This window comes from Balaenoptera acutorostrata, chromosome 7 (assembly GCF_949987535.1).
Source record: "Balaenoptera acutorostrata chromosome 7, mBalAcu1.1, whole genome shotgun sequence".
NCBI lineage: Eukaryota > Metazoa > Chordata > Mammalia > Artiodactyla > Balaenopteridae > Balaenoptera > Balaenoptera acutorostrata.
In genome coordinates this window covers 108,519,229-108,544,228 of record NC_080070.1, presented here as the reverse complement: position 1 = coordinate 108,544,228, position 25,000 = coordinate 108,519,229, and the positions used below count along the sequence as shown (strand labels likewise).

The 25,000-nt window shown below is 54.1% G+C and overlaps 2 protein-coding genes and 1 pseudogene across 2 annotated transcripts; 2 read left to right on the top strand and 1 right to left on the bottom strand.

Annotated features, from left to right (window-relative positions):
* The first annotated feature begins 841 nt into the window (after positions 1-841).
* Positions 842-5,229, top strand: TMED4 (transmembrane p24 trafficking protein 4). The gene is made up of 7 exons (XM_007187705.3): positions 842-848; positions 1,623-1,800; positions 2,027-2,793; positions 2,996-3,096; positions 3,209-3,334; positions 3,594-3,740; positions 4,176-5,229. Exons 1-7 carry the CDS (start codon positions 842-844, stop codon positions 4,323-4,325), a joined length of 1,476 nt encoding a protein of 491 aa, XP_007187767.3. The 3' UTR covers positions 4,326-5,229.
* A 3,261-nt stretch (positions 5,230-8,490) lies between these two features.
* DDX56 (DEAD-box helicase 56) lies at positions 8,491-18,094 on the top strand. Its single transcript, XM_007187706.2, has 14 exons — positions 8,491-8,579; positions 8,669-8,830; positions 9,422-9,582; positions 9,728-9,898; positions 10,012-10,102; positions 10,683-10,927; positions 11,174-11,293; positions 11,804-11,917; positions 12,015-12,109; positions 13,246-13,319; positions 13,447-13,536; positions 14,235-14,340; positions 16,859-16,932; positions 17,347-18,094. Exons 1-14 carry the CDS (start codon positions 8,520-8,522, stop codon positions 17,422-17,424), a joined length of 1,641 nt encoding a protein of 546 aa, XP_007187768.2. The 5' UTR covers positions 8,491-8,519; the 3' UTR covers positions 17,425-18,094.
* A 132-nt stretch (positions 18,095-18,226) lies between these two features.
* On the bottom strand, positions 18,227-18,665 carry LOC114238563 (cytochrome c oxidase subunit 5A, mitochondrial-like; annotated as a pseudogene).
* Between the last annotated feature and the right edge of the window lie 6,335 nt (positions 18,666-25,000).

The window sequence follows — 25,000 nt, the reverse complement described above, 5'->3', positions numbered from 1 at the left end:
TAATAAGAAAAAAATCGTATGCTGAAATTGCTAAGATCTATGTTAAGAATGAAACTTCTGTGGAATTTTAAAGAAGGAAAAAAGAAATTCATGCTGGTTTTCCTGTTGAATCTCAAACTGCAGAAGTTATAACCACAGTGCATGATGAGAACTTAGTTAAGATGGAAAAGGCATTAAATTTGTACAACAGAATATTTTTAGGGCCCATATTCACATAACTCTTATTAAAGTATAATTGTTCTATTTTGTTATTGTTAATCTCTCACTGTGCCTAATTTATAAATTAAACTTTATCTGAGGTATGTATAGAAAAAGAACATGGTATATATAGTTTGGTACTATCTGACATTTCAAGCATCCACTGGGGGTCTTGGAATGTATCCCCCCTTGGATAAGGGGGGACTACTGTGTATCAAGAGGTTTAAGAGATATATCAATGAATGCAGTAAGCAGACCTTGTTTAGACATGATTAAATAATCCAAAGTTTTTTGAGATGGGGAGGGGGGAGGAATTGAATATATACTAAGTATTAGAATTATTAAAGAATGATTTTTAATTGTGTCGGGTATGATAATGGTATTTTTAACGGTCCTTTTCTACTAGAGACACACTGAAATATTTATAGGTGAAACTATATGATGTCCAGGGAGTCTTTAACACACTTGAGGAAACAAAAATGCAGAAAGGGATAAATGAAATAAGAAAGGCAAAATCTTGATTGTTGTTGAAACTGGTTTATGAGTATATGAAAGTTCATTGTAGTTATTCTACTTCTATGTTTCGAAATTCTCTTATTAGAAAATTTAAAACAAGTTTTCAACCTTTCTTTGTTCTAATTCCATGCCCAGTAAGAAACTTTCTGGTTTGATTTTCACCTTCCTCCATCCCACAATAGGGGTGCTGTAACTAGGAGATGTAAACAGGCCTCATGGACCTACTCAGAAATTCTGAGTTTTCCTCATACTTTTCCTCAATTTTCTTAGCCCAGATCTTCAGTCTCAAGTTGTACCAGTTTGTTCCAAGAAAGGAGGGAGAAAGACGCAGAGAACCTTGAAGGGAGGAGCCGGCAAACAGGTTAAATCACTTAAACCAGAAGACTGTCCCCCACTGGATTTGTATGAGATCACATGTTGTTCACATGACTCACTGCTGAATGTGGCCAGATTGTGCCTTGTTGTTCATTCCATTAGAGAAGAGTTGAGCCATAGTCTAATATTTGACAATCAGATTTCATACTGAAACCCAAATTTCCAGCTTCTTAAAAAGTTCTTATTTTCCATCCTCACCGCAGAACTGCTGCTGCTCAGGGAGGTCTGCCTTGTAAAACTTCTTTAATTCCACAAGGATGTTTGCTTTGGTTCAATCCCACTTCTTACGGATAAATTGGAGCATATGCAACACTAAGCACGCTATTACAGGGTTTCTTTGTGTTTAGCAAGGAAGGCAGGCAGCAGAGCAAGCACTGGGCCCCCACTTCCACTTGTCACGGGCCCATCGGAGCCACGAGGCCAGGTTTCGTTCTGCTCCACATTTCTCTCCACTCTGAGCCCCAGACCACTGCGGGCCAGTGGAGCAGACCCGCAGTCCAAGGGACCGCATGTCCCAGATCTTCTTCACCTAGGGGACAATGAGCAGTCGGACAAGTTGAGAGAGCAATACGGGCTGGAGAACACAGACGGAGACGCCGCCAAGCCTCGCCCCGCCCTTCGGGAGCAGTCTAGCGACAACTGGACCGTCTCGCATCGTCCCTCCTCCCACACATCTCTCACCTGGAGCCCAATCTCCACCTCCTCTCCCAGGTCAGCACCCCCGGGTGACTATCTGTGGATACTTCAGTGTGTACCCCTAGCAGGGGAGTGTCAGAAAATAACCACCGCAACACTGACATGGCATGCAAAAAAAACCCGACAAACTCCTAAAATCAGGAACACCTAAAAGCCTGTTGGAGCCCCACTGGCTCGGAATATCGTTTCCTGTCGGCTGGACTGCAGCCCCATCCAGGCAAGGCCTCCTCTCCCGGGTCAGGGCCTCCAAAGGCCGGACGGGCCGCTCCTCCAGCCGGCACCGGACGCGCCTAAGGCTCCTGCACCCCAGAAGGACTCTCACACCGACACCCGCCCGGCCGGGGTCTCGGGAAGTACCCGTCGGCCCCTGGGCTCCGACTTTCCCGCCTTGCGCGGATCCCGAGTCCGGACGCCCCGGGGGACCCAATCTTCCAGATCTGGGGCCCGCCCTCCAACCGTCCAGATCTGGGACCCAAGCCCCGGCGCAGGCCAGAACTCTAAGCAGGATCTGCAAAGAAGGCGTCAGTCGACGCTTACTCTCCACTCCGCCGTGCCGCGTTTATTGGGAGCGGGGCGTAGGCGCGCGCATGCGCACTGGGTGTAAACCGCTAGTTGGCAGGGGACCAAACCAACTGCGCAGCCAGAGAGCGGGAGGGACCACCCGAGTGTCGTGCGCCTGCGCACTCTCCCCTCGGCTGTGCATCCTGGCCTGGAAGACGCGCGCGGGGCGGGGCAGAGCGGACGCAGGGAGGGAGGCACCGCGCACGCGTATTCTGCGCCGGGTCTTGCTGCGTCGTCGGAGAGCTGGGCGCAGGTGCGCGCATGCGCACTGGGAGGAGGGGCGCGCGTTGGCAGGTGTCTGGGCTGGGCGTCGGCGGGCAATGGGGTTGCTGGCGCTGTTGCTCATCGCGCTGTGCGCGGCGGGCGTCCGAGGGCTCTATTTCCACATCGGCGAGACCGAAAAGCGCTGCTTCATCGAGGAAATCCCCGACGAGACCATGGTCATCGGTCAGGCGGGGCGAGGGTGGACAGGGCCCTGCGTGTCCTCCCGACGCGGTCGGGCTCCCACCTCCTAGCGGCGCGCTGTGGATGCCGGACCGTGGCCGGGGGAGCAGTGCCCCCTGCCCGGCGTCCTGGGAACCGCGGCGCCCCGCGGAGTGTGGGCGCCAGACGGACTAGGTAGGTTGTGACGGCTCTGTCTGCTCCGCAGGGAACTACCGCACTCAAATGTGGGATAAGCAGAAGGAGATCTTCCTACCCTCGACCCCCGGCCTGGGCATGCATGTGGAGGTGAAGGACCCTGAAGGCAAGGTAAGGCCACCTTCACTAGAGTTCTTGGGGTGGACAGAGCTCAGAAGACATGAACTTGCACTTGGAGAGGTCAGAGTAGAGGCGGGGGCTTTCACTGACTGCTGTGCTGCAGGTGGTGCTGTCCCGGCAGTACGGCTCAGAGGGCCGCTTCACCTTCACTTCCCACACTCCTGGTGACCATCAGATCTGCCTGCACTCCAACTCTACCAGGATGGCTCTCTTTGCTGGCGGCAGACTGGTAAGAGTATTTTCTCTTTGGCCATAGCTCAGAATCTCTCACTTGGTTACAAAATTTTGATTTATTATTCTTATCATTTGTAACACTTTGTGGCACAGTCACAAGCAAGAAATAGACGTTGCCCTTCTGTCCCACAGCCAGGGACAAGAGTGGGTTCCATAGCCTGGAACAGACCATCGGAGGTCCCACCACTTAGACACCATAACCTCAGAGTGTCTCTGACCTTACGACTTTGGGGTCCAACCCTGTTTCCTCCTAGCGTGTGCACCTAGACATCCAGGTCGGGGAGCATGCCAACAACTACCCCGAGATTGCTGCCAAGGATAAACTGACGGAGCTGCAGCTCCGAGCCCGCCAGTTGCTGGATCAGGTGGAACAGATCCAGAAGGAGCAGGATTACCAACGGGTAAGGGCATGTCACTGTACTTGGACATGGCAGTTGACCTTTATACCCACTACACTTACTGGAACTTTCTGCCTGGGGCCTTCCCTGCTTGGGAGATCAGCTGTTCAAAGACTGGAACGGAGAGGGCTATCAGCCGTTTTTCAGCTCCGTAGAATAAAGGGTAGAGAGGACAGTTCACACTCTAGCAATAGTCATTGCCTACCTCTTTACATTGGGATCTTGCTGAAATGGTAAGAGCATGATTTCTGTCCTAGCAGAGATGCTTGTGGAGGGGCAGCGTGTCACTTCCTTGGGGGCACTTCCAGGGGAATCAGAGGCGGTATTTCAAAAGGCGTTTGGTCCCACAGTTGAGTCGTCGCACAGGAGGGAGGGGCCTCGCAAATGCTGGGACTGCCTCTCCTGCACATTTAATCCTGCGTCCATTGTCCTACGCAGTATCGTGAAGAGCGCTTCCGTCTGATCAGTGAGAGCACCAACCAGAGAGTCCTGTGGTGGTCCATCGCTCAGACCGTCATCCTCATCCTCACTGGCATCTGGCAGATGCGTCACCTCAAGAGCTTCTTTGAGGCCAAGAAGCTGGTGTAGTGCCCTCTCCATATGACCCTTTCCTGTCACCTCAGTTGTTTGGTACTTTCCCCACCCAATACCTTATCCATATGGATTTTGAGGGAAAAAAACAGTGAAAAAAAGAATATAAGCCACATTGGTTCCATGGCAACAAAGCATTCAGATCAGCCACTTGTTAACACTGGTTCTCAAGGACACAGGACATTGGTCCAAGCTTTCAAAGATCTGTCTTGGGGTTTGTGGGGAGTCAGAACTGACCCAGGGCTAAGTCTTGCTTCTTTCGCCACTAGTGATTCCTCTCCATCCTGTCACAAAATGAGCAAATGTCTCTCCTATTGCTTTAACCTCTCTCTTCGTCTGCTTAGAAAGTAGGCGACCAAAATGCCCCACCGAGGAGGCCCCACCTCACTGCTCCCCTGTCAGTCCTGGGTTCACTCAGTGGCTTCGTGAATGTAAATAAGGGGCAAAGGCCCTAGAGGATTGAAATGTTTTTCTATATATTAGAACTATTTTTTGATAAAATTATATATTTTCCTTCCTAGTTGAAGTGTTAACTGCCTTTGTGTGACTAGCTAAAAACACCAATGCAGTCCCTTCTGCATTGTTTATCCATGCATTCTTGATAACTACCTACCATGGCAGCTCTCAGGATTTCAGCTCTTAGGGCCAGAAAGCAGACATCACAGCTGCTCTCAAGGCCTAATCAGAGGGCCAGGCAGAGAATTCTCTGGGACACCTGTGATTTCCATCACACAGGGCCTGAGTTCAGACTGAGGCAGTGACAGAGCTAGCACAAGGCAGGGCACTCTTACCCTTCCATTTCCCTTAACCTTTATTTAAGCTGTGGTAAATGTTTTCTTCGTGGGAACCAGATTTGGTTCTTTATACAGATTTTTCCAGTGAAATAAAGCGTGTTGTAGTAGCTGTGTTTGAAATGAAATAAGAGGCTGTGGGCAGAGGGGAGGCACAAAGGGAAATGGAGGGAAGGCTCTTGGTCTGGGTGCCTCTGCGGCTGACCCGGAGTGGATTTCAGCATGTGGGCTTGTGGTGCTAGAGCCTGGCCTGACTGGAGACTCGGGGTTGTGGGAACGGACAGGGTGGTGGCTCGGCCATTCACAGAGGTCAACCAGGTAGACCTGTCAGCAGGGAATACTGTGAGGAGATTACGTACCCGTTTCTTAGCTCCCTGGAATCATACATTTAAAACACATCTTAGTGTACTTCCCTCATGCCCTTCTGCTGTATAAAGCTTAATGCCCTTAGTTGCCCATTCTTGACGTTTTATTTCATGGTTTTATTTACTTAAAATACATTATTTATCTGATGTACATAAACTAAATTCTGCCCTCCTTGTTTTTTATTTATTTATTTATTTATTTATGGCTGTGTTGGGTCTTCGTTTCTGTGCGAGGGCTTTCTCTAGCTGCGGTGAGCGGGGGCCACTCTTCATCGCAGTGCGCGGGCCTCTCACTATCGCGGCCTCTCTTGTTGCGGAGCACAGGCTCCAGACGCGCAGGCCCAGTAATTGTGGCTCATGGGCCCAGTTGTTCCGCGGCATGTGGGATCTTCCCAGACCAGGGCTCGAACCCGTGTCCCCTGCATTGGCAGGCAGATTCTCAACCACTGCGCCACCAGGGAAGCCCTTGTTTTTCTCTTTACGTTCTATACTATTCCATGTGTGTACCTATCTTTACTTATAAAAGTATATGCAATTTAGTTTTATAGGCTTTGTCATTTAATATTTTTGTAGATATTTTAAAAATTCTAATTCTGGATGGCCACGTTAAGGGTCCAGTGAGGTGAAATGCCATAAATGACTCTTCCAAAATTCTCTGGATATTTAAAATAGTTCTTAATTGTCTTCATGTTAGAATTAACACAGGGAAAATCAGGTAGCCTTGGAACTAGTCAGCGTGTGGACCTCTGGCCTGAGCCTCTTGGGGAGCATGGGATGTGTCAGGAAGGGAACACATTTCTGCTCTGTGGCTGATACTAGGAATCTAGCCAGCAAATCAGACACTGGAGACTGGACTGTGGAAATATAGGGAACTACACAGTGCTGGGGTGGCCTTCAACAGTCTGTCCAGCTGTGCATCTCAATTATGCTGATACATCAGTGTGTCCTCAGTTTCTCCTCCTGTGAATTTTTTGATAGGAAGGGGAGTGAAGTGAGGACAAAGGTGGGAGTATAGCACACCTTTACACTGATGGGCACTTGGAATCTCGATTGCCAGAGGACAGGCTAACAGGTGGTGGCTATGGGCAAAAGAAGGATTTCCATACTGGTGTGTGGTATTCAGACACATTATGGCCTAGGAAATTGTTTTTGAAAGTTCGGCTACATCCAAGGAATTCTGGTGATTTTTCCCCCCCAATACTACCTTGATTCCATTCTGAAAGTCTTGCTTTCTTAGATTATATAACACCCTTATCAAACAGCCTTCTACCTCCTTACCACAAAAAGGGGGTGGGGCGTAGGAGCCATTCTACTCATCCCATCATCCCTGGCCCAGTCCCCAGCTCTCACTAGGACTGGCAGTCCCCATCTCCATCTTTTGGTCCCAGCCCCACTTTACCTGTGGTGCATGAATTGCTCTCAGTTCTCACCCTAACAACAGCCAGAGCCTAACCTCTGGCTCTCATGCTGGGCCCATGTCAGAGTAGATTCATAGCGTCATCTGAGAAACTTGTCAATATAGATTCCTGGGCAACACTCAGGTCCAGCTGATAAGTAGGTTTATGTTTGGGGTGGTGTGGTAGGCAGAATAATAGCCTCCCAAAGATGTCCAGTTAGATATACTAATTCCTGAAACCTGTGACTATGTTACCAAACATGGCAAAGAGGAATTAAGGTTGCTGTCATCTGCCTCTAAAATAGGGCGATTATCCTGGATTATTGGGGTGGGCCCAATGTCATAACAAAGGTTCTTTAAAAATGGAAGAGGGAGGCAAAAGAAAGTTGCAGTGATGCGAGGTGAGGACCCAACTCTCCATTAACAGCTTTGAAGATAGAGGAAGGGGGCCCCAAGCCAAGGTGGGAAAGGCAAAAAAGGGATTATTCCTCAAGAGCCTCCAGAAGGGAATGCAGCCCTGCCAACATTGTAATTTCAGCCTAGTGACGCCTCGTCAGACTTCTGACCTACAGAACCATAAGATAATAAGTTTGTGTTAAGCCACTAAGTTTATGGTAATTTGTTACAGCAGCAATAGGAAACTAATACAGGTGGGGACTAAGAATCCTTTTTTTTTTTTTTTTTGGCTGCGCTGCACCACTTGTGGGATCTCAGTTCCCCCAAACAGGAATTGAACCTGGGCCACCACAGTGAAAACCCGGAATCCTAACCACTAAGCCACCAGGGAACTCCCAAGAATTCTTATTTTTAACCAAGCTGTGCAGGCAACATGGGCTGCTAGGTTTGGGAACCCCAGAGCAACCTACCTTTTTGTTTCTCATGCCACTCATTCTTCCAACCTTCATCCTTGTACAATCCAATTGCTATAGCCTGTCCTGTGGACTGCCTGTGGCCCTGAACCTTAGCCTAGCCTCGGTGACCTCTGTTATATCCTGGTACACCCAGCGTCACTTGCTTTCTACTCTCAAAGCCATTGCCCCGTTACAGATTCCCACTGTTCCCACCACTGCTACAGGCAAACAGCCCTGGAACACATTAAGCTGGTGCACTTTTCCTGAGCATAGTAGGTGGCAGAGCAATTAGTGCTTACACATAAACCTGACAGAGATCCTCCAGATGCATAATGGTAGGAAAGGGCGTAGGACTCACCAGTGTTTCCCAAACGTGGTAAGCTACCACCGTAGCTTGCCTGTTCCTAGGTAGTATACAGACGAGCACTCTAAACATTGATGTCTTTGTCAATATAACTAATGCCAGCATTACTGCTAGGGCGAGGCTGCCCCTGCCGCTGGTAACCTTAACCTAGCACGCCATTTGGAGGTCGTGTCAGAGAACTGGCGAGGACCTGAGGGGGGGGGGTCCCCGCCCGGGGTCCCCGCTCCCAGCCCCCCGCCGCCTCTCCCCGAGACCACGGGCCGCACTAGCCACCGCAGCCGCAGAACCCCGGGGAACACCCGAAGCCATGGCTTCCGGGAGGTGCTGACTCCTTTGAAGCTGATTGGTTGCTGCTTTGACCAGCCCACGCGTCATTGCGTGCTCTTCCTGTCGCGCGTGCGCGCTGTCACTACAGAGCAGCAGCATGGAGGATCCCGAAGCGTTGGGCTTCGAACACATGGGCCTGGACCACCGGCTCCTACAGGTACCGGGGAGGGCTGAGGAGCCGGGCCGACGTGGAGAGGGGCGGCGGCAGGGCAGCGCGCCGCCTGAGCCGTCCCTTGTCTCCTCTAGGCCGTCACCGACCTGGGCTGGTCGCGACCCACGCTGATCCAGGAAAAGGCCATCCCACTGGCCCTGGAGGGGAAGGACCTCCTGGCTCGGGCCCGCACGGGTTCAGGGAAGACCGCCGCTTATGCCATTCCGATGCTGCAGCTGTTGCTCCACAAGAAGGCGGTGAGTCGGGGGAGGGGCCGGGGAAGGGAGCCGCAGGCGTCTGAATGGCGTTGTGCCCTCTTGGAAAGCTGTGCCCGCCACCCGCACGCCCCCAAGTCTTTCCCAAGAACCGGGTTTTCTTCTGACGTCTTACCCGTGAAGCGTGGTCTTAGAGAACCTGTTGGTTTTGTGGTAAAACGCTCTGGGCTGGGATTCAGGTTACTTGGGTTCTAAGTCCGGGCCCTGCGACCACCATTCTTTGTGTAGTCTTGAGTAAATCGCTTTCTCTTGTTTATACTATAAAAAGGAGGCACATTTTCTCCTCCCATTTGTAGGATTATTGTGAAAAGCCAATGTCGCAACTGGTACATTTTAAGTAACTTTGTAACCATAAAGTAAGTTATCCATTTTGAGGTCAGTGCCTGGGAAAAGAGTCTTCTATCTACATTCTGAGGTGGGTAAAGTAAGTGAAGGGTTGACCAGAACACAACTGGATTGTCGTGAGGAAGTCACAGCAGTTGGGTCAGATTGTCTGGAAGAGGTAGAGAAAAGCATGCAGTGGCCGTGATGATGTGAACCGACTGGCTGAAGTCTTTAATTCGTCTCTTGCAGACAGGCCCCGCAGTAGAGCAAGCTGTGAGAGCCCTTGTCCTTGTGCCGACCAAGGAACTGGCACGGCAGGCCCAGTCCATGATTCAGCAGCTGGCTGCCTACTGTGCTCGAGACATCCGAGTGGCCAATGTCTCAGCCGCTGAAGACTCAGCCTCTCAGAGGTGGGTGAAGGCAACAGGGCTGTAGGGGAATGAGTTTGCACTGGGATGTGGGTTTGGGTTTATGTGCAGCAAGAAAGAGGGCTAATCCAGGGTGAGGTCCCAGCTGCTACCCTCTCCCCAACACTGAGGTGTTGCCCACCTGCAGAGCTGTGCTGATGGAGAAGCCCGATGTAGTGGTGGGGACCCCATCCCGCATATTAAACCACTTGCAACAAGACAACTTGAAACTGCAAGACTCCTTGGAGCTGCTGGTGGTCGATGAGGCTGATCTTCTTTTCTCCTTTGGCTTTGAGGAGGAACTCAAGAGTCTTCTCTGGTAAGGAAAAGGGGTTGTGAATAGACACTAGGACCTAGAGCGAGGGGGCCAGTTCCTCTGCCACAGTTAGAGGCTTTGGAGCTGGTGTCTGATGGGGCTCTGTTTCATTTTAGTCACTTGCCCCGGATTTACCAGGCTTTTCTGATGTCGGCTACTTTTAATGAGGATGTACAAGCACTCAAGGAGCTGGTACTGCATAACCCGGTAAGGGCCCCGTGGAAGCATCTGGAGGCGTTGACATGATACTCAAGGACTTGCTTCTCCCTTCTCAAAGGAACCCTTTGTTATTTGGGGTGGGAAATTATTGGTTTAGCATTCCTGGTTCTGATGTACTAGAAGCCAGTAGTTGTAAACCATCCCCCTATCCCCCAACCTAAAATCACTATGTAGTTCCAGATGTCTGCTGGGGGCTTCAAACCATGCTTTGCCTAAAGCCTGAAAAGGGACCCCCACGGGGCACAAAGGCTACTTTGAGCAGCAGGGCTAAAGTTCTCACCTTATGTGAACTTTACTCTTCAGAAAGGTTGCTGCTCTAGGGGTTCTCTCCTCACTACAGTAATTTATAGTGTGTTTCTCTTTGTTCTGTGCCCCAAATGTTTGTGTGTAGTTTTATGTTCTCTGTACACTACAACGGTTAGCGTGCTTTGAAATCTTACATTACACAATTGGAGGGGACCCAGGGTGCCCTACACTAACATGTTTGTGCTGTGGTTTGTGAGCCAGTGGCTTGCAGTAGCATTTCTGTCTTCTTTTCTTTCCTGACCACAGGCCTGTCCTCCCCTAGGTTACCCTTAAGTTACAGGAGTCCCAGCTGCCAGGGCCAGACCAGTTACAGCAGTTTCAGGTGGTCTGTGAGACTGAGGAAGACAAGTTTCTGTTGCTGTATGCCCTGCTCAAGCTGTCATTGATCCGGGGAAAGTCTCTGCTCTTCGTCAACACAATGGAGCGGAGTTACCGGCTGCGCCTGTTCCTGGAGCAGTTCAGCATCCCCGCCTGTGTGCTCAATGGAGAGCTCCCACTGCGCTCCAGGTGTGTCATCTCCCGTGTGTTGGTTGAAGATAGTGCCCAGGCTCTGGGCTTGACTGATCCTCGCTGACTTTATCTGTCACAACTCTGCGGTACCTACTGTAATTCCATCCTCATTTGAGGAGGTTGAGGCACAGAGATTAAGTCGGGGAAGAGTCAGAAAGGGTGACCGTTGTGGCCAAGCAGGGGGCGGGAGAGGGACCTCCAGCCTGCTCTTGGGGCTCACTTCCGTCTGCTCTCGGGCCACAGGTGCCACATCATCTCGCAGTTCAACCAAGGCTTATACGACTGCGTCATAGCAACAGATGCTGAAGTCCTGGGGCCTCCGGTCAGGGGCAAGCATCGGGGCAAAAGACCCAAGCGGAACAGGTGAGCGCACGCTTCTCTCCTCCCAGCCCTCCCCAGGGAGACCCGCTTTTCAGCCTTTCAGAAGACTGTGAGTGTGGGGGAAGGGACTGAAGGGCCAACACACGTGCTCCGTGGGCAGCATGAAGGGCCAGACTGCCTGGTTTGTTGGCGCGCCATCATCCTGTGAGGGGAGGCGGCCCAGCCTCCAGTGGCTGTGACTTTTGGGAAGGATCTTTCTTCGGGGGAAAGAGGAGTCCCCGGTCTCTGTCTGCCTAACGGGTTGGCTGGCTTGGAATTGTTCTCAGATTGCCTGTGGGCAGTGTTGCCCCAGAGCTGAGGTCAGAGCCCGGTTTGGCTGCCCCCACTACCCTAGTTCCTGTTCCAGTTCTGATGCTTAAGAGTCTTACACGTGTCAGGGTCCGGTAGTTCCATACAAGGCTTTGTGTAGAGATTTTGCTGATTAAATAAGCTTGAGAACGTGGCCTTGGAGGAGAGGAGGGGTCTGTCTGAGGTTGGGGCGTTTTCCTGCAGGGCCGCTGATCCGGAGGCTGGTGTGGCCCGCGGCATAGACTTCCACCACGTGTGTGCTGTGCTCAACTTTGATCTCCCCCCCACCCCCGAGGCCTACATACATCGGGCCGGCAGGTAGGAGAACTGGGGCGTGGCAGGCTGGGCACCTGGATGGAGGGCACACTGTAGGACACATAGCCAGAAACACGGGCTGGGCCGTCTCTCCTTGCAGGACAGCGCGTGCCAACAACCCAGGCATAGTCTTGACCTTCGTGCTGCCCACGGAGCAGTCCCATCTGGGCAAGATCGAGGAGCTTCTCAGCGGAGGTAAGAGCCCAGCTCTCACTGGCCTGCACCAGGGCCAGGCTTCTGCCATGACACCGCAGACCCGGTGGTGGTGATGGCAGCAGGGACACCGGCACGAGCAGCAGCCCCCCGCACACTTGGCCACGCTGTGCGCCGTGTCCGTCCGCCTGTCCTTGCCCTTCCCTGGGTGGCAGGCACTGTCCCCCTTCACAGTCAAGCCAGCTGAGGTCCAGAGCCGTCATGTAATTGGCCAAAGTCATGTTTATTCTCTGCCTCATGGGGCAGAAGGGCCAAGGGAAGAGGTTTGGCAGACAGGGTGGGAGTGGTGGCATCTCAGAGAAGACCCTGGGAGAGGGGGCTGCTGGGGGGTTTCTGCGCTGGCGCCTTCGGGAGGTCCTGCTGCAGCGGGGCAGCCGGGCAGCGTTCCAGGCTGCAGGAAGAGCGCGCTAGCCGGGGCTGGGCAGGGCTGCTCCACCGTCCAGCAGGTTATGGGGGAGGGTCCAGCCTGGCTTCTTGTGGGGCCTCACTGCTGCTCGCCACACGGGCCGAGAAAGGACATGCTCACCGCCTGGCATTGAGCCCTGGCCTTGTGTAGAAGGTGGCCTGGGGCACCGCTTGACGGGGGATCGAGGGACGACACTGGGCCTTGCTTCTCTGTGCCCTGGTTTCCTTACCTGAAATGGGTGACGCCCCTGCTGCACCGCCAAACCCCCCCGCGCCCCCCCGCCCCATCTTCTTTTGCTGTAAACATTGAGTGACCCAGTACGCTACTATGACAGACCAGCGTCTGACTGAAAGGGCCGGTGCTCCTTAGTGCTCCGCGGCTGTCATCACGGGGACCTTGTGGCTGGAGTAGCCTTGGAGGAGGAGAGTGGGCGGGGGGGCAGGTCCTGAGGCTGAGAGACGTGACAGGAACCCAGGACGTGGGGACAGCACGCCGCCCTGGCCACAGCAGAGCGGGTCGCCTGTCGTGAACTGTCCGTGAGACGCAGGTTTTCTTGCGCACGCGTGCGCTGCGGGGAAGGAGCGGGCTGGCTCCCCGGCTGCCTCGCCCCAGGGAGTGGGTGTGGGTGTGGGAGGCTCTAAGCGGTAGGGCCCCCACTAGACCGCAGCCGGAGCATTCAGCCCGGGGAGCCTCACTGCCGCCTCCTCCACAGGGAACGGAGCCCCCGTCCTGCTTCCCTACCAGTTCCGCATGGAGGAGATCGAGGGCTTCCGCTACCGCTGCAGGGTGAGCGGGGCCCCCGGGGAGTACTGGGGCTTCTCTAGGACCCAGCGTCAGGCCCTTGCTGCTGAGCACCCCCGCACGAGGGCTGGCTCGCAGCCCCGCCGTCTTGACCTTTGGTATCTGCCCCCAGGACGCCATGCGCTCAGTGACTAAACAGGCCATCCGCGAGGCGAGGCTGAAGGAGATCAAGGAGGAGCTTCTGCACTCCGAGAAGCTCAAGGTGAGGGGCCCTGGGGAGGGAGGGGCGGGGCTTCAGGGCATCGCCCTTCCAGGAGGCTGGCCCAGCTGTGAGCGTGAGAGGCAGTGGACTGGACAGCTAGCTGCGCCTTCAGCAGATCGGTGGGGAGGAAACAGGCCAAGAGCGGGTGAAGGACGCCAGCTGTCCTGTTGGGAGGTGAATCAGCCTGGCCTCTGTGGTGGACAGTGGCCGTGTCCATCAGAATCACAGCTCCTGGAGCTTATTCTCTTGACGTGCACAGTCGCACGTGTGCCCGCGTTCGTCATGATTCCCCAGGTGGAGACACCCGGGAGTCCTCCACAGAGACGCGGGAAGCCAAGTCGGGTGCATCCACGCGGTGCGTGTTACACAGGAAAGGAAGAGGCGGCTGCTTGTGTGTCAGTGCAGGACGGCCCGTGGGGTGATGATCAGTGAGGAGGGTGCGGCAGGCTCCTGGCCTCCCCACGGAAAGGGGAGTGGGAATGGGGACACATGCCTTCCCACGTGTGCAGAGCACTTGAGGGGAGATGAGAAACCGGATCAGGAGCTGGCTCTGGAGGGGGACCAGGTGGCCACAGATGAAGGCGGTGTGAAACCTTAGCCCTTGAAATTCTGAAAGACCGATTACCTGTTCAGAAACTCCCCTGTGAAATTGCAAAAGGAGGACTGATGCTGCAGTGCCCGCTTCTCTCCCCCGCCAGACGTACTTTGAAGACAACCCCAGGGATCTCCAGCTGCTGCGGCACGACCTACCCTTGCACCCCGCTGTGGTGAAGCCTCACCTGGGCCACGTCCCTGACTACCTGGGTGAGCAGGGCTGGGGGACAGGGTGGGCGTTTGTCCCTCAGCTGCCGTGCGCTGGGCTGACACAGGACCATGGGGACTGGGCAGCAAGCACGTACACAGACACAAACGCACCTCTGTTCACTCACCTGAACTCATCCGCACAGCCTCCTGGGTAGGCATTGCTCTCTCTGTTGGGGAGACAGGAAACCGGGCATTCAAGGCCAGGGGTTTTCGCCCCAGAGCCTGGCCCAGTGAAAGAGTGAGCCAGTACCTGGCCAAGCAGCCGCCTGGGCGTGGAAGGGAGTGACCAGGTGCGGGGGGGTCGCAGGTAAGAGGCAGTGCTGCTTGTGCTGGAGAAGACTCGGGATTAGTGACCGGGCCAAGCCGGGGGTGGGGTGGCTGGAGTCTCTGGAGCAGTTGGCGGAGGGGACAGAGAACAGACCTTGTGGGGACAAGGGGTGTCTGGGTTGCAGCTGTGAGGACAAGAATGGACCCTGAGATGGTTTCTATGATGTAGAGGAGGCCAAAGCCCAGCTGAGGTGTTCAGGGGCCTGCCTCCATTTACACCTGGGTAACGACGTCCCTTGTGTCTTTGGTAACGGGTATGTGTGACTTCTATGCTGAAGATGCTTAAAGTGGCTTAAGGAAGAAAAGTGGTGAGTGCAGGCCCGCTTCCCCAGCACCCCCCTGGATTGGCATAAACTGGCAGGTGTGGCAGGAGAGGCCCCAGCGAGTGGAAGGGAAGGATCCAGGAGATACGGGAAAATACCAGGTTCCCTCAGGACAGTGAGCTGGCGGGGACACCAGCCGGGGTCCTGGTCTGCGGAGTGAGAAGGGAGCGGGGAGAAGGGGTGGGAGCGCTCTCGGGTAGCTGTGAGGTGGCTGCAACATGTGGCAGCCTGAGGTGGGATCTCAGTTCCCTGAGCGGGAGTTGAACTCGGACCGTGGTGGTGCGAGCGGCGTATCCTAGCCCCTAGACCACCAGAGACTAGGAGTGCCTAGGAGCAGGGCCCTGGCTTTTGTCTGCTTTGAAGAAGGAATTCAGCAATTCTTTAAAATTCAGCAAAAAGTAGTGAGGTAAGTAAAGTGTTATTAGGAGGGAAGATAGGTGCAGAGAAAGCATGGGTGGGCTCAGAGAGAGAGAGAGAGAGAGAGAGAGAGAGAGAGAGAGAGAGAGAGAGAGAGCACGAGCCAGCCGTGAGCTTTTGGGGTGGTTTAAATCACTTACATGGAGGCAGTTTTCCAGTTTTCATCTGGCCAGTCATCTTGCTTTATCTGGCTCCAAGTCCATATCTGGTCTGACTGAGGGCCCTGCCAGATGTGCACGTGCATCTTTTAGCCAAGATGGATTCCAGCACGAGGGTTTTTGGGAGGTTAGCAGACCATATTATGGTCTAGCGCCCCCTCCCCTGAGGAACTGTTTTGCTCATGCGTAGTCTGGGAGGTCTCCTTGACCCCAAGAATGAGAAATATGTGGTCTCCTTATCTTTTACCTAAGCAGGGCTTAACCTCTCTCTGTTCCTGCCATTCCCGTTACCTTGAGGTGTCCACAGGAGACAAAGACCAACTGCTTATCCTGTTCCTATTATTATCTTTATTTTCAAAGTGTAAACAGGAGGCTAGTTGTAAGTGTCTAACCTGGGGCCCATCTATCTCCTGCCTCAGGAGGGAACTCCATCCTCTCTGTCACAAAGGAGCAAAGTCATTGCCAAAAGCGTGTGACCTAAAGGGGTCAAGGTGACGTGGGAGGGTGTGGCGGTGTGAGGCCCAGAGGCCTGTCAGGACCTGTGTGGCCTGGCCGGATGGGACCCTGCGCTGTGCCGTGGGCAGGTGGGAGTGACAGCAGAGCCCAGGGATCGTGTAGCAGGTCACGCGCAGTGATGGTGGCGCCTGACAGGTGAGGAAGGATATGGGAGGAGGGGCCACAGAGGAAGAAATTACATGTAGGGTTTTTTTGTTTCAGCAACATTTTCTTTCCTTTTTTTTTTTTTTTTAATACTTACTTATTTGGCTGCACCGGGTCTTAGTTGTGGCATGCAGGATCTTCGTTGTGGCATGCGTGATCTTTAGTTGCAGTGTGTGGGATCTTCAGTTGTGGCATGCGGGCTCTTAGTTACGGCATACGGGAACTGGGTCCCTGACCAGGGATCTAACCCGGGGCCCCCCTGCATTGGGAGAGCGGAGTCTTAACCACTGGACCACCAGGGAAGTCCCAGCATTTTCTTTTTTCTGTTACATACTTACTGTGACAAATGTAAATACTGTAAAGAAGTGTTTTAGACAGTGAAAGTCCCCAGAATCCCACCCCTGGGGATAGCTGCTCTTCTGGTCCTGTGCATGTGTGATAACAGATAGTTGTGTGTTCTTCGGCGTTTTAAGTGTGGACTGGAGTGCCAGGCACTGGCTCAGAGTTGGGGAGAGCACCCTGGGAGCCAGCTGGAGGGTGGAGCTGGCGGGCTTTCGGACGCTGGCTGCGGAGAGGGGCTGGGAGCTGGCGCACGGGGTGGGCGGTGGCCGCTGAGCCAGATATCTTTTCCAGTTCCTCCTGCTCTTCGCGGCCTCGTCCGCCCTCACAAGAAGCGGAAGAAGCCCCCTTCCTCTAAGAAGGCCAAGGTATGTCCCCTGGGGCCTCGGTGATAGCTGCAGGGCTCCCCTCCCACCTTGTTCCATTGTCGCCAGGATGTGCTCGCCCCTTGCCCTCAGGAGGGAGGAGAGAAGTCCCGAGGACTGGCCCCAAACTCCAGGCCACTGATCAAAGTTGTGGGTGCTGGGGCTCTTCCTTGGCCACCCATGGGGCAGCTTCAAGAGCAAAGGGGGACCTGCTGTTCTGTCCCCACTGCCCTCCCCATCCTCCAAGCTACAGGAGGAAGAAGGTGGGCCCCTGCGGTGTCCACAGCAGCTCCTGTCCTTGGCTCACGGCCTGTATGGCTTGCCAAGTGGCAACGGCACCCCCTTCTCTGAGTCTGTCTCCTTTTGCGCACACAGACGTCCATTCGCCACAGCTAATCTACAGTTTTGCCCCCACAGAAGGCGAAAACCCAGAACCCACTGCGCAGCTTCAGGCACAGAGAAGAGAAGCGCGGACCCACAGCAGCGCCCTCCTAAGCTTGTCCGGGGCCTCTCCCGGGGCTGAGCACAGAGTGTGGAGCAGGCTTCCCAGCCTGGAGGGAGCTTGATTCCCGCACCAGATGGGCTGGATTCACGGCAGGCAGCACTGTGGCCCTCTAGATTCATGGCCAGGATGGTGCTTTGCCTTTAACAACAGAATAAAAATCCTAGCTGCCCTGGTTTGTGCCTCCTGCCTGTAGGAAGGGGCCATCCCTGGAAACCTTGGGAATCAGAAACCACTTCCACTAAGCAGTGCCTGCCTCTCTGCCTGCCGTGTACGGTGCCTCCTTGGCCAGAAGAGGTCAGCCATGCCATGCTGCAACCTGGTGCCTTCGGGCCCAGGAGACACCTGCCCTCCCGCCGGCAGCTCCGGCCTTCCTGTCTAGGATCAGGCTGACAGCCTCCCTTCCCTGAAGCTCGGAAACGACTTCTCACCTGCCTGCCGGGAAGATGGTCCTTCCTGACGACACCTCTTTCTCCAGACGTGGGTACGTTGTGAATTCAGCCTTCCACTCTCTCAGGCAGCCAGGCACAGCTGTCTCCTCCCCAGACTGCTCCCTGCTCTGCTCCGTGCAGCACACCTGGGTGCAGTTTTTGTTTTTGGTTTTTTTTTTTTTTTTTTCAGTTCAAACTCATTTTCCTTTCATTAAAGTCCAAGTTATCGATACATTACATGGTTTGGTACTCAAAAAGGAAAACTTGTTCAGGTAAGGTAGTATGTTGTCGTCAGTATTTCCAGGTGATTGTTTACAATCAAGTAGCATTATCAGTAAATCCTTGGGAAGCCCATCCGTGGGGTTTATGCTTTGTCAAGGCGCGGTTCCTCTGGAGTGGAGATTCCCAGTTCATTTAAAGTTCGTCTGAGTTCCTGGATGACGTAAGGGTAGATTTCCTTATGAGGTCCTGCTTTAACCTTAACCTCGAGGATGTGAACTGCACTAGCAAAATCATTTAAGTGTCTGCACGCCTGCAGTGATTTTGCGTTCTGGAACCAGATCATAGCCAACTAGCACGTTCATCCGTTTATGCAATTCCCAAGCATCAGTGTCTGGCTTACTGAAGTATGTCACCCAGCGAGCATCCCACTCCTGTCTCACGTGACCCACGGGACTAGCAGCAAGTTGACTGGCTAGCGGCAGCGGGGCCGGGACTGGAGCGGGGTGCAGGAGGACTCGAGGGCTGGTCCGGGCGACTGCGGCCGCTGCTACCGAGCGCCGGCAGTCAGCGGCGCCTAGCATGATGGCGATGGCGGCGCAAAGGTTAAGGCCGAGGAGAGGCTGGGTGTGAGCTCAGGGCCACTCAGGAGCTCGTGGGGGCCGGACTCCACCTGGGTTTTTTTTTTTTTTTTTTTTTTTTTTTTTTTAAATTTTATTTATTTATTTATTTATTTATTTATTTTTGACTGTGCTGGGTCTTCGGTTCGTGCGAGGGCTTTCTCTAGTTGCGGCAAGTGGGGGCCACTCTTCATCGCGGTGCGGGGACCGCTCTTCATCGCGGTGCGCGGGCCTTTCACTATCGCGGCCCCTCCCGTTGCGGGGCACAGGCTCCAGACGCGCAGGCTCAGCAGCTGTGGCTCACGGGCCCAGCTGCTCCGTGGCATGTGGGATCTTCCCAGGCCAGGGCTCGAACCCGTGTCTCCTGCATTAGCAGGCAGATTCTCAACCACTGCGCCACCAGGGAAGCCCTCCACCTGGGTTTTAAATGCACGAGTGGCAGTGTGACACCCACATGCCCTGTTCCTTTGCTCTCAGCTCAGCTGCAAGGTTCTAACAATAGAGGTCCCAACCCCCATCCGGGCCTCCCAGCTGCTGTCTGGAGGAGGGGGGACGCTGATGACTCAGTGCCCTTGATTGTGCTGGGGAAGAAAGTCAAAAGTGCTTGAGTATTTCGTTCAGAAAGAAAACCAGGCATCAGCGCAAGCTGGTCTGCATGGCGGGAGGAGCCTGGGTCTCCGGCTGCTGTTACGGTATGGTGGGATTGGGGTTGGTGGGACCTCAGGTTCGGGGTCTCCACATTTCCTGCTCCTGTTCTGAGGATTTCCAGGGAGCCAGGGCGTGCATGGTAGGGGCTGCTGCTTGGGTGGGATTATCAGTGAGTGCAACAGTAGCCCGTGCAATGCGGCCAGCGTTCCTGCGGTCTGCCCTGGCTCGGGCGCCCTACGGAGGTCAGTCAGTGGAGCTGAACAGAGATGGCTGCTTTATGAGTGTCTGCTGGGTCCCAGAGCTGTACCAAGAGCGTTGTGGGTGTCACTGCATGTGGGAGGAGCCGGCCTTGGAGAGCATCCTGGCCCCCGCCTGGCTGCTGCCTTCAGTCCCTGCCAGACCTCCCCACCTGCTGCCTGAGGCAGGTGAGGAGCTGAGGCCTGGCCCTGGGGACACGAGAGAGAGCCCGGGACATCGAGGAGGCTGTCTGCTCTACAATGCTGTGCCAACCTTGCACTGTAACCTTCCCTGTTCCTCTGACACTGCCACCTCCAGGCATCCTGGCCAGTGAGCTTACATCCAGAATCAGCCCGGATGCAGGAGAGTGGGCGCCTCGGGTTTCCCCAGTGATGTTCCTTCTCAAAGGGGCCTCTGCTCTGGGCTGTGTTCCCAGCTGGGGACAGAGCTGGGGCCTGGTGGCCGCGTGCTAGTTGCAGGCTGCGTGCCGAGACCCGTGCTGAGCGTTCTACCAACATAAGGCTACTCCCGATTCCTAGGTGGGAGGCTGACGCTCAGAACTTAGCTGGCGTCAAGGTCACAGGGCAGGTGACGGCAGGATTTGGAGGTCAGCACAGGCCTGCCCTGGTGTCTCGGGCTGGCCCGGCGGTCCGCGCCCGCGGAGGAGTAGCCGGCGCTCTCAGCAGCATGGGTCAGTTGCCATCCTAGGCACTGTATTACATAAGCCTGGGCTGTGTTTACATAACCCTCGCTCAGCTGGAATGGGCCCTGGCACTTGGTGGGGTCTGAATTGGGTGGGTTGAAGAGAGAGGTGTGTCCCCATGCCCTGGGTCTGCAGAGGGAAGGTGTACGGATGTCTCATTCAGTCACACAGCCTTGGGTGGAGGCACCGCTGTCCATTTACACGTGGGGAAACAGGCCCTCAGAGGTTGAACTTGTATATCTGATACCGAAACCTGTGCCCTTGATAAGCACGTTAAAAACAGAACTGGACAGGCCCTGGGACACAGGCGTGCACGTGATGGGTGATCTGGGCTTGGAAGGAAAGAGGTGGGGTTAGCCTGCCTTAAGCTCAGGTTCATTAAGCAACAGATAAGCTTGGCCCGTTTCCAGCCATTTCCAGGCTGGCTACGCATAGAGCTCACGGCAAAGGGGGCAGCAGAGTGCAGGGACTTTCTCCACCCCTGGGTGGCCTAATCCCACCCACGCGTAGGCTTGAATGGGTGCCACTGTGTTCCTGGCTGTGGGCTAGGGTCTAGGGGAGATGGACAGAGCACAGCCCCTGCATGGGAGGAGCTTTAGAGGGGTCAAGAACCAAGCTTTCAGTACATCCCAACCTCCCCCGAGCTACAGACTCCTGAAGCACCTTTCTGCTCTGCCAACACTTGTTGGAGCTGCCAGGTGCAGGTGCTGGGCTGGGGGCAGGAGGGAGCGGGCCGGGCCCTCCAGCCAGCGCACTGGTGGCTAGACTGGCACCCTTCTGGGACGTCCACGGTGCCAGGAGGGTTACCTGGGGCCTCACCCAATTGGAGGAGTCCGGTGAGACTGGAAGGGTGGGGGGAACAGCAGTTCTGAGAGGGAACAGTGTGTGTAAGTGCTCCGGGTGGGAGGGAACCCAGCACATCTGAGGATGAAAAGAAAACCAAAGCGGTCGTCACCAAAACAGGCAAAGACTGAAAAACTAATCTGATTTATTTTAAAAAGATAATAGTCACATGTTAAAAATTCAAAAGACACCAAAAGGTGCCAGTGGATTTGAAGCAGGAGAGCACCCTGATCAGATTTAGCCACGGTGATAACGCATGGGAGGACAGAGTGTCCCTAGAAACCTCTGGACCCAGAGCACGAACCAGTTCAAGTGCATTTCCCATTCCAGCTAATTCTCTCCCCATCTGCTGAGGATCGGTGACTCAGCCTTTGGGGAATCAGTTGTTCTCGGGACTTTGGTCTTTAGCGGCAGTTTCTCCTGGAGGGAGGCAATGTCGATCAAGCTGAATTCGTGCAGGGAGGCACCCCTGCCAAATGCCATCCTCTTTTCCCCGGAAAAAAGCCTTAGGGTGTCCGGCTTCTCAGCAGGGCCAAGAGCCACTTCTCGTGTGTTCACCACAGCCATGTGTATGTGGAAAAAGAAGACGTGATCCTTCTGGGCAGGAAAAGTCACCTCTGCCCAGCCTCCCACGGTGCGCCAGGCACCTCGCTGGGCAGACTCAACCTCACTCAGCTCAGAAGCTCTTCAGAGCTCGAGTGTCTGCCCACGAATCCCTCCTCAAGGCCGCCGAGAAGCAGTGAGATCGACGTGGCACGGCCGAGCTGGAGAGCATGGGCGCACCCGAGGTCCTCAGACCAGCTCCAAGGGCTGCCTTTGTGGCAGCCGAGATGTGGCAGCCCGGCCTCCCGGGAAGCGCCTCGCTTTTCTTGGCCGCCTCTGGGGTCTCAGCTGTAAGTGGGTGTATAGCGGCCTCTCCGAGTGTCCCTGTGTGTGGGATGACCCAATGAGGCCTGGGAGCTCCCGTCCCCCAGCGCCCCCCGCCCCGTGCCTGGCTCTGGGCTAGCCCCTGGGTCCCGTGGGACGGCTCTGCACACAGCGCCCTCAAACTTGAATGCACACCTGGATCACAGAGGCTTCTTCTCGGAATGCAGGTGTCATCCCGCAGGTCTGGGGCAGGGCCAGAGATTCTGCATTTCTAATAACCTCCTTCCTGTGGGAGCCCGATGCTGCTGGACCCCACACCAGCCCTCGAGAGGCGAGCTTGACTGTCCCCACACCCATCCCATTGTACAGGTTGGAAAACTGAAGCTCAGAGAGAGTAAGTAGCCAGCCTAGTGCCAGCCAGCTAAGTGGCAGAGTAGGAGGGTGCTCAGATCAGTGGGCCCCCCTCTGGGACCCAAGGTCCAGCCCTGTCCTGTCCCTTCTCTGAGTCTCATCTTCATCTGTGAGGGGTGTAACTTTCTAGCCTAAGTATCAACGTATCCCATCCAATATTTGTGACATAGTAAAAAATTATTAGTTGTTTATCTGAAATTTAAATCTCGCTGGGCGTCTTCCTCTGTATTGGAAGACTTCCTGATCCCTGGCCTGGGCTGGGCACCTTTTTCTCGGTGTGTATCTGATACTGCCCTTGACCTCATTAGACTTGTCTCTGGGGCCTGGTCTCTACTCTGGCCTGGGAGCTCTTGGAAGCATGCACCATGCCAAGTTGTTAGTGGGTTCTTGGGCCCAACCAGGACTCGCCCATGTTCATTAAAAGCTTTTCCCCTGAGAGTGTCCCTGGTACCTTGAGGGTAGTTCATTGTCACAAGCCCCTCTCCTGTCTGAGGCTCTGGAGCACTATTTCCAGTTAAAAGTGGAAGGAAGGATATGCTAAGCAGGCTGGACTCTGCCCCCGATGCAACGGGCTGGACGCTCCCTCCAAGTCACCTCTGTGACTCAGGGCAGAGACCAGGCCAGGCCATAGTCCTGGGCCATCCTCTCCATGGACCTGCAGGCCCTTCCCCACCTCAGGCTCCGGAGATGCTGGGCGAGCAGGCTGGGTGAGCAGACTCCCGAGATGCTGGTGGCTGCCCCACCGGGGATGGGGACAGGGGACCAGACAGCCCTGAGCTTTCTGGCTTCCACACCAGTGCTTCCTGACTGCAGCTGAGCTCCAGTGAAAGACAATCTCATGCGTTCACTGAAATGCATAGATTGGACCCTTATATGTGCAATATCCCTGCCCCCAGGAACCAGGAACTCAGCTTGCAGGAGCAAAACACATACATAAGGCAACAGAGAGGCCAAATGCTGTGATGACTAGAGCATGGAAAGCCCGCCTGGGCCTGGGGTGGTGGGCAAAGTCCCCGCCACGCTGAAGAATTTGACGCGAGTTGTGAAGGACAGGCAGGAATTGGGAAGCCATGGAGGGGGCCTTCGCGGCGTCACAGCTGAGCTGGGGGAAAGGGACCCACAGGACACGTGGAGAACGGTGAGCAGGTTAGCTGGCTCAGCAAAGGCTTCGTGGGGCAGTGGTTCTCAACTGGGGTGATCTGCCCCAACGCGGCCTCTGGCAAGGAGCGGAGACAGTTTAGATCATCACATCTGGGGGTGGATGCTACTGGCATCTAGTGGGTAGAAGGAGGAATGCTGCTAAATCCTGCAGTGCCCAGGGCAGTCCCCACGAAGGAGAGGTATCCGGCTGAAAATACCAGCGGGGCCCTGCAAAGCACCAGTAGGGGATGCTGAGAGCCAGGCGGGGGCGAGCAGGGAATTCCAGGCCACGTCACTTAGGACTGCGCATAGCTGCGGTAAGAGAAACCCCATGGCAGGGATGTACACGGAGAGGGGTCGGAATAACTGGAGCTGCATGGCCGCAGGGATCCGAGTTCTTCCATCTTCCTGCCCTGCCGTCCTTTTTGAAAATTGTGGTAAAATATACATCACAGAAAATTGACCATCTTAATCATTTTAAGTGTATAATCCACATTGCTGAAGTGTGAAGTATATAAAGTACATTCACACTGTTGTGAATTCACCACCATCCATCTCCAGAACCTTTTCACCTTCCCAACCTGAAACTCAATACGTGTTAAACAATAACTTCCGACCCACTCCACGAGCCCCTGGCAACCACTATTCTACTTTCTGTCTATGGATTTGACCACTCTAGGGTCCTCGTATAAGTGGAATCACGGTGTTTGTCCTTTTGTGTCTGACTTATTTCACTTAGCATAATGTCTTTGAGGTTCATCCGGGTAGTAGCATGTATCAGAATTTCATATCTTTTTGTGGCTGAATAATAGTCCAAGCATGTATATGCCACATTTTTATCCATTCATCTGTTGATGGACACGTGGGTTGTTTCCACATTTGGGCTATTGTGAATAGTGCATCAGTGAACATTGGTGTACACCTGTTCCTGCTTTCAATTCTTTTGGGTATATACCTTGGAGTAGAGTAGAATTGATGGATTATATGACAATTCCATGTTTAACTTTTTGAGGAACTGCCAAACTGTTTTCCATAGTGGCTGCACCAGTCTATATTCCCACCAACAATGTGTGAGCTTTCTAACTTTTCCACATCACTAACAACACCTGGTATTGTCCATTTTTTTAATAAAGGCCAACCTACTGGGTGTGAAGTGGTATCTCATTGTGGTTTGATTTGCATTTCCTAATGACTAATGATGTTGAGCATCTTTTCATGTGCTTATTTATTGGTCATTTGTCTATCTTCTTTGGCAAAAAAGTCTGTTCAGGTTCTTTGCCTGTTTTTGAATTGGGTGATTTTTTGTTTGTTTGTTTTGGGCCTCACTGTACGGCACGCGGGATCTTAGTTCCCCCACCAGGGATTGAACCCGTGTCCCCTGCAGTGGAAGTGCAGAGCCCTAACCACTGGACCACCAGGGAATTCCCTGGGTGGGTTATTTTTATTGAAT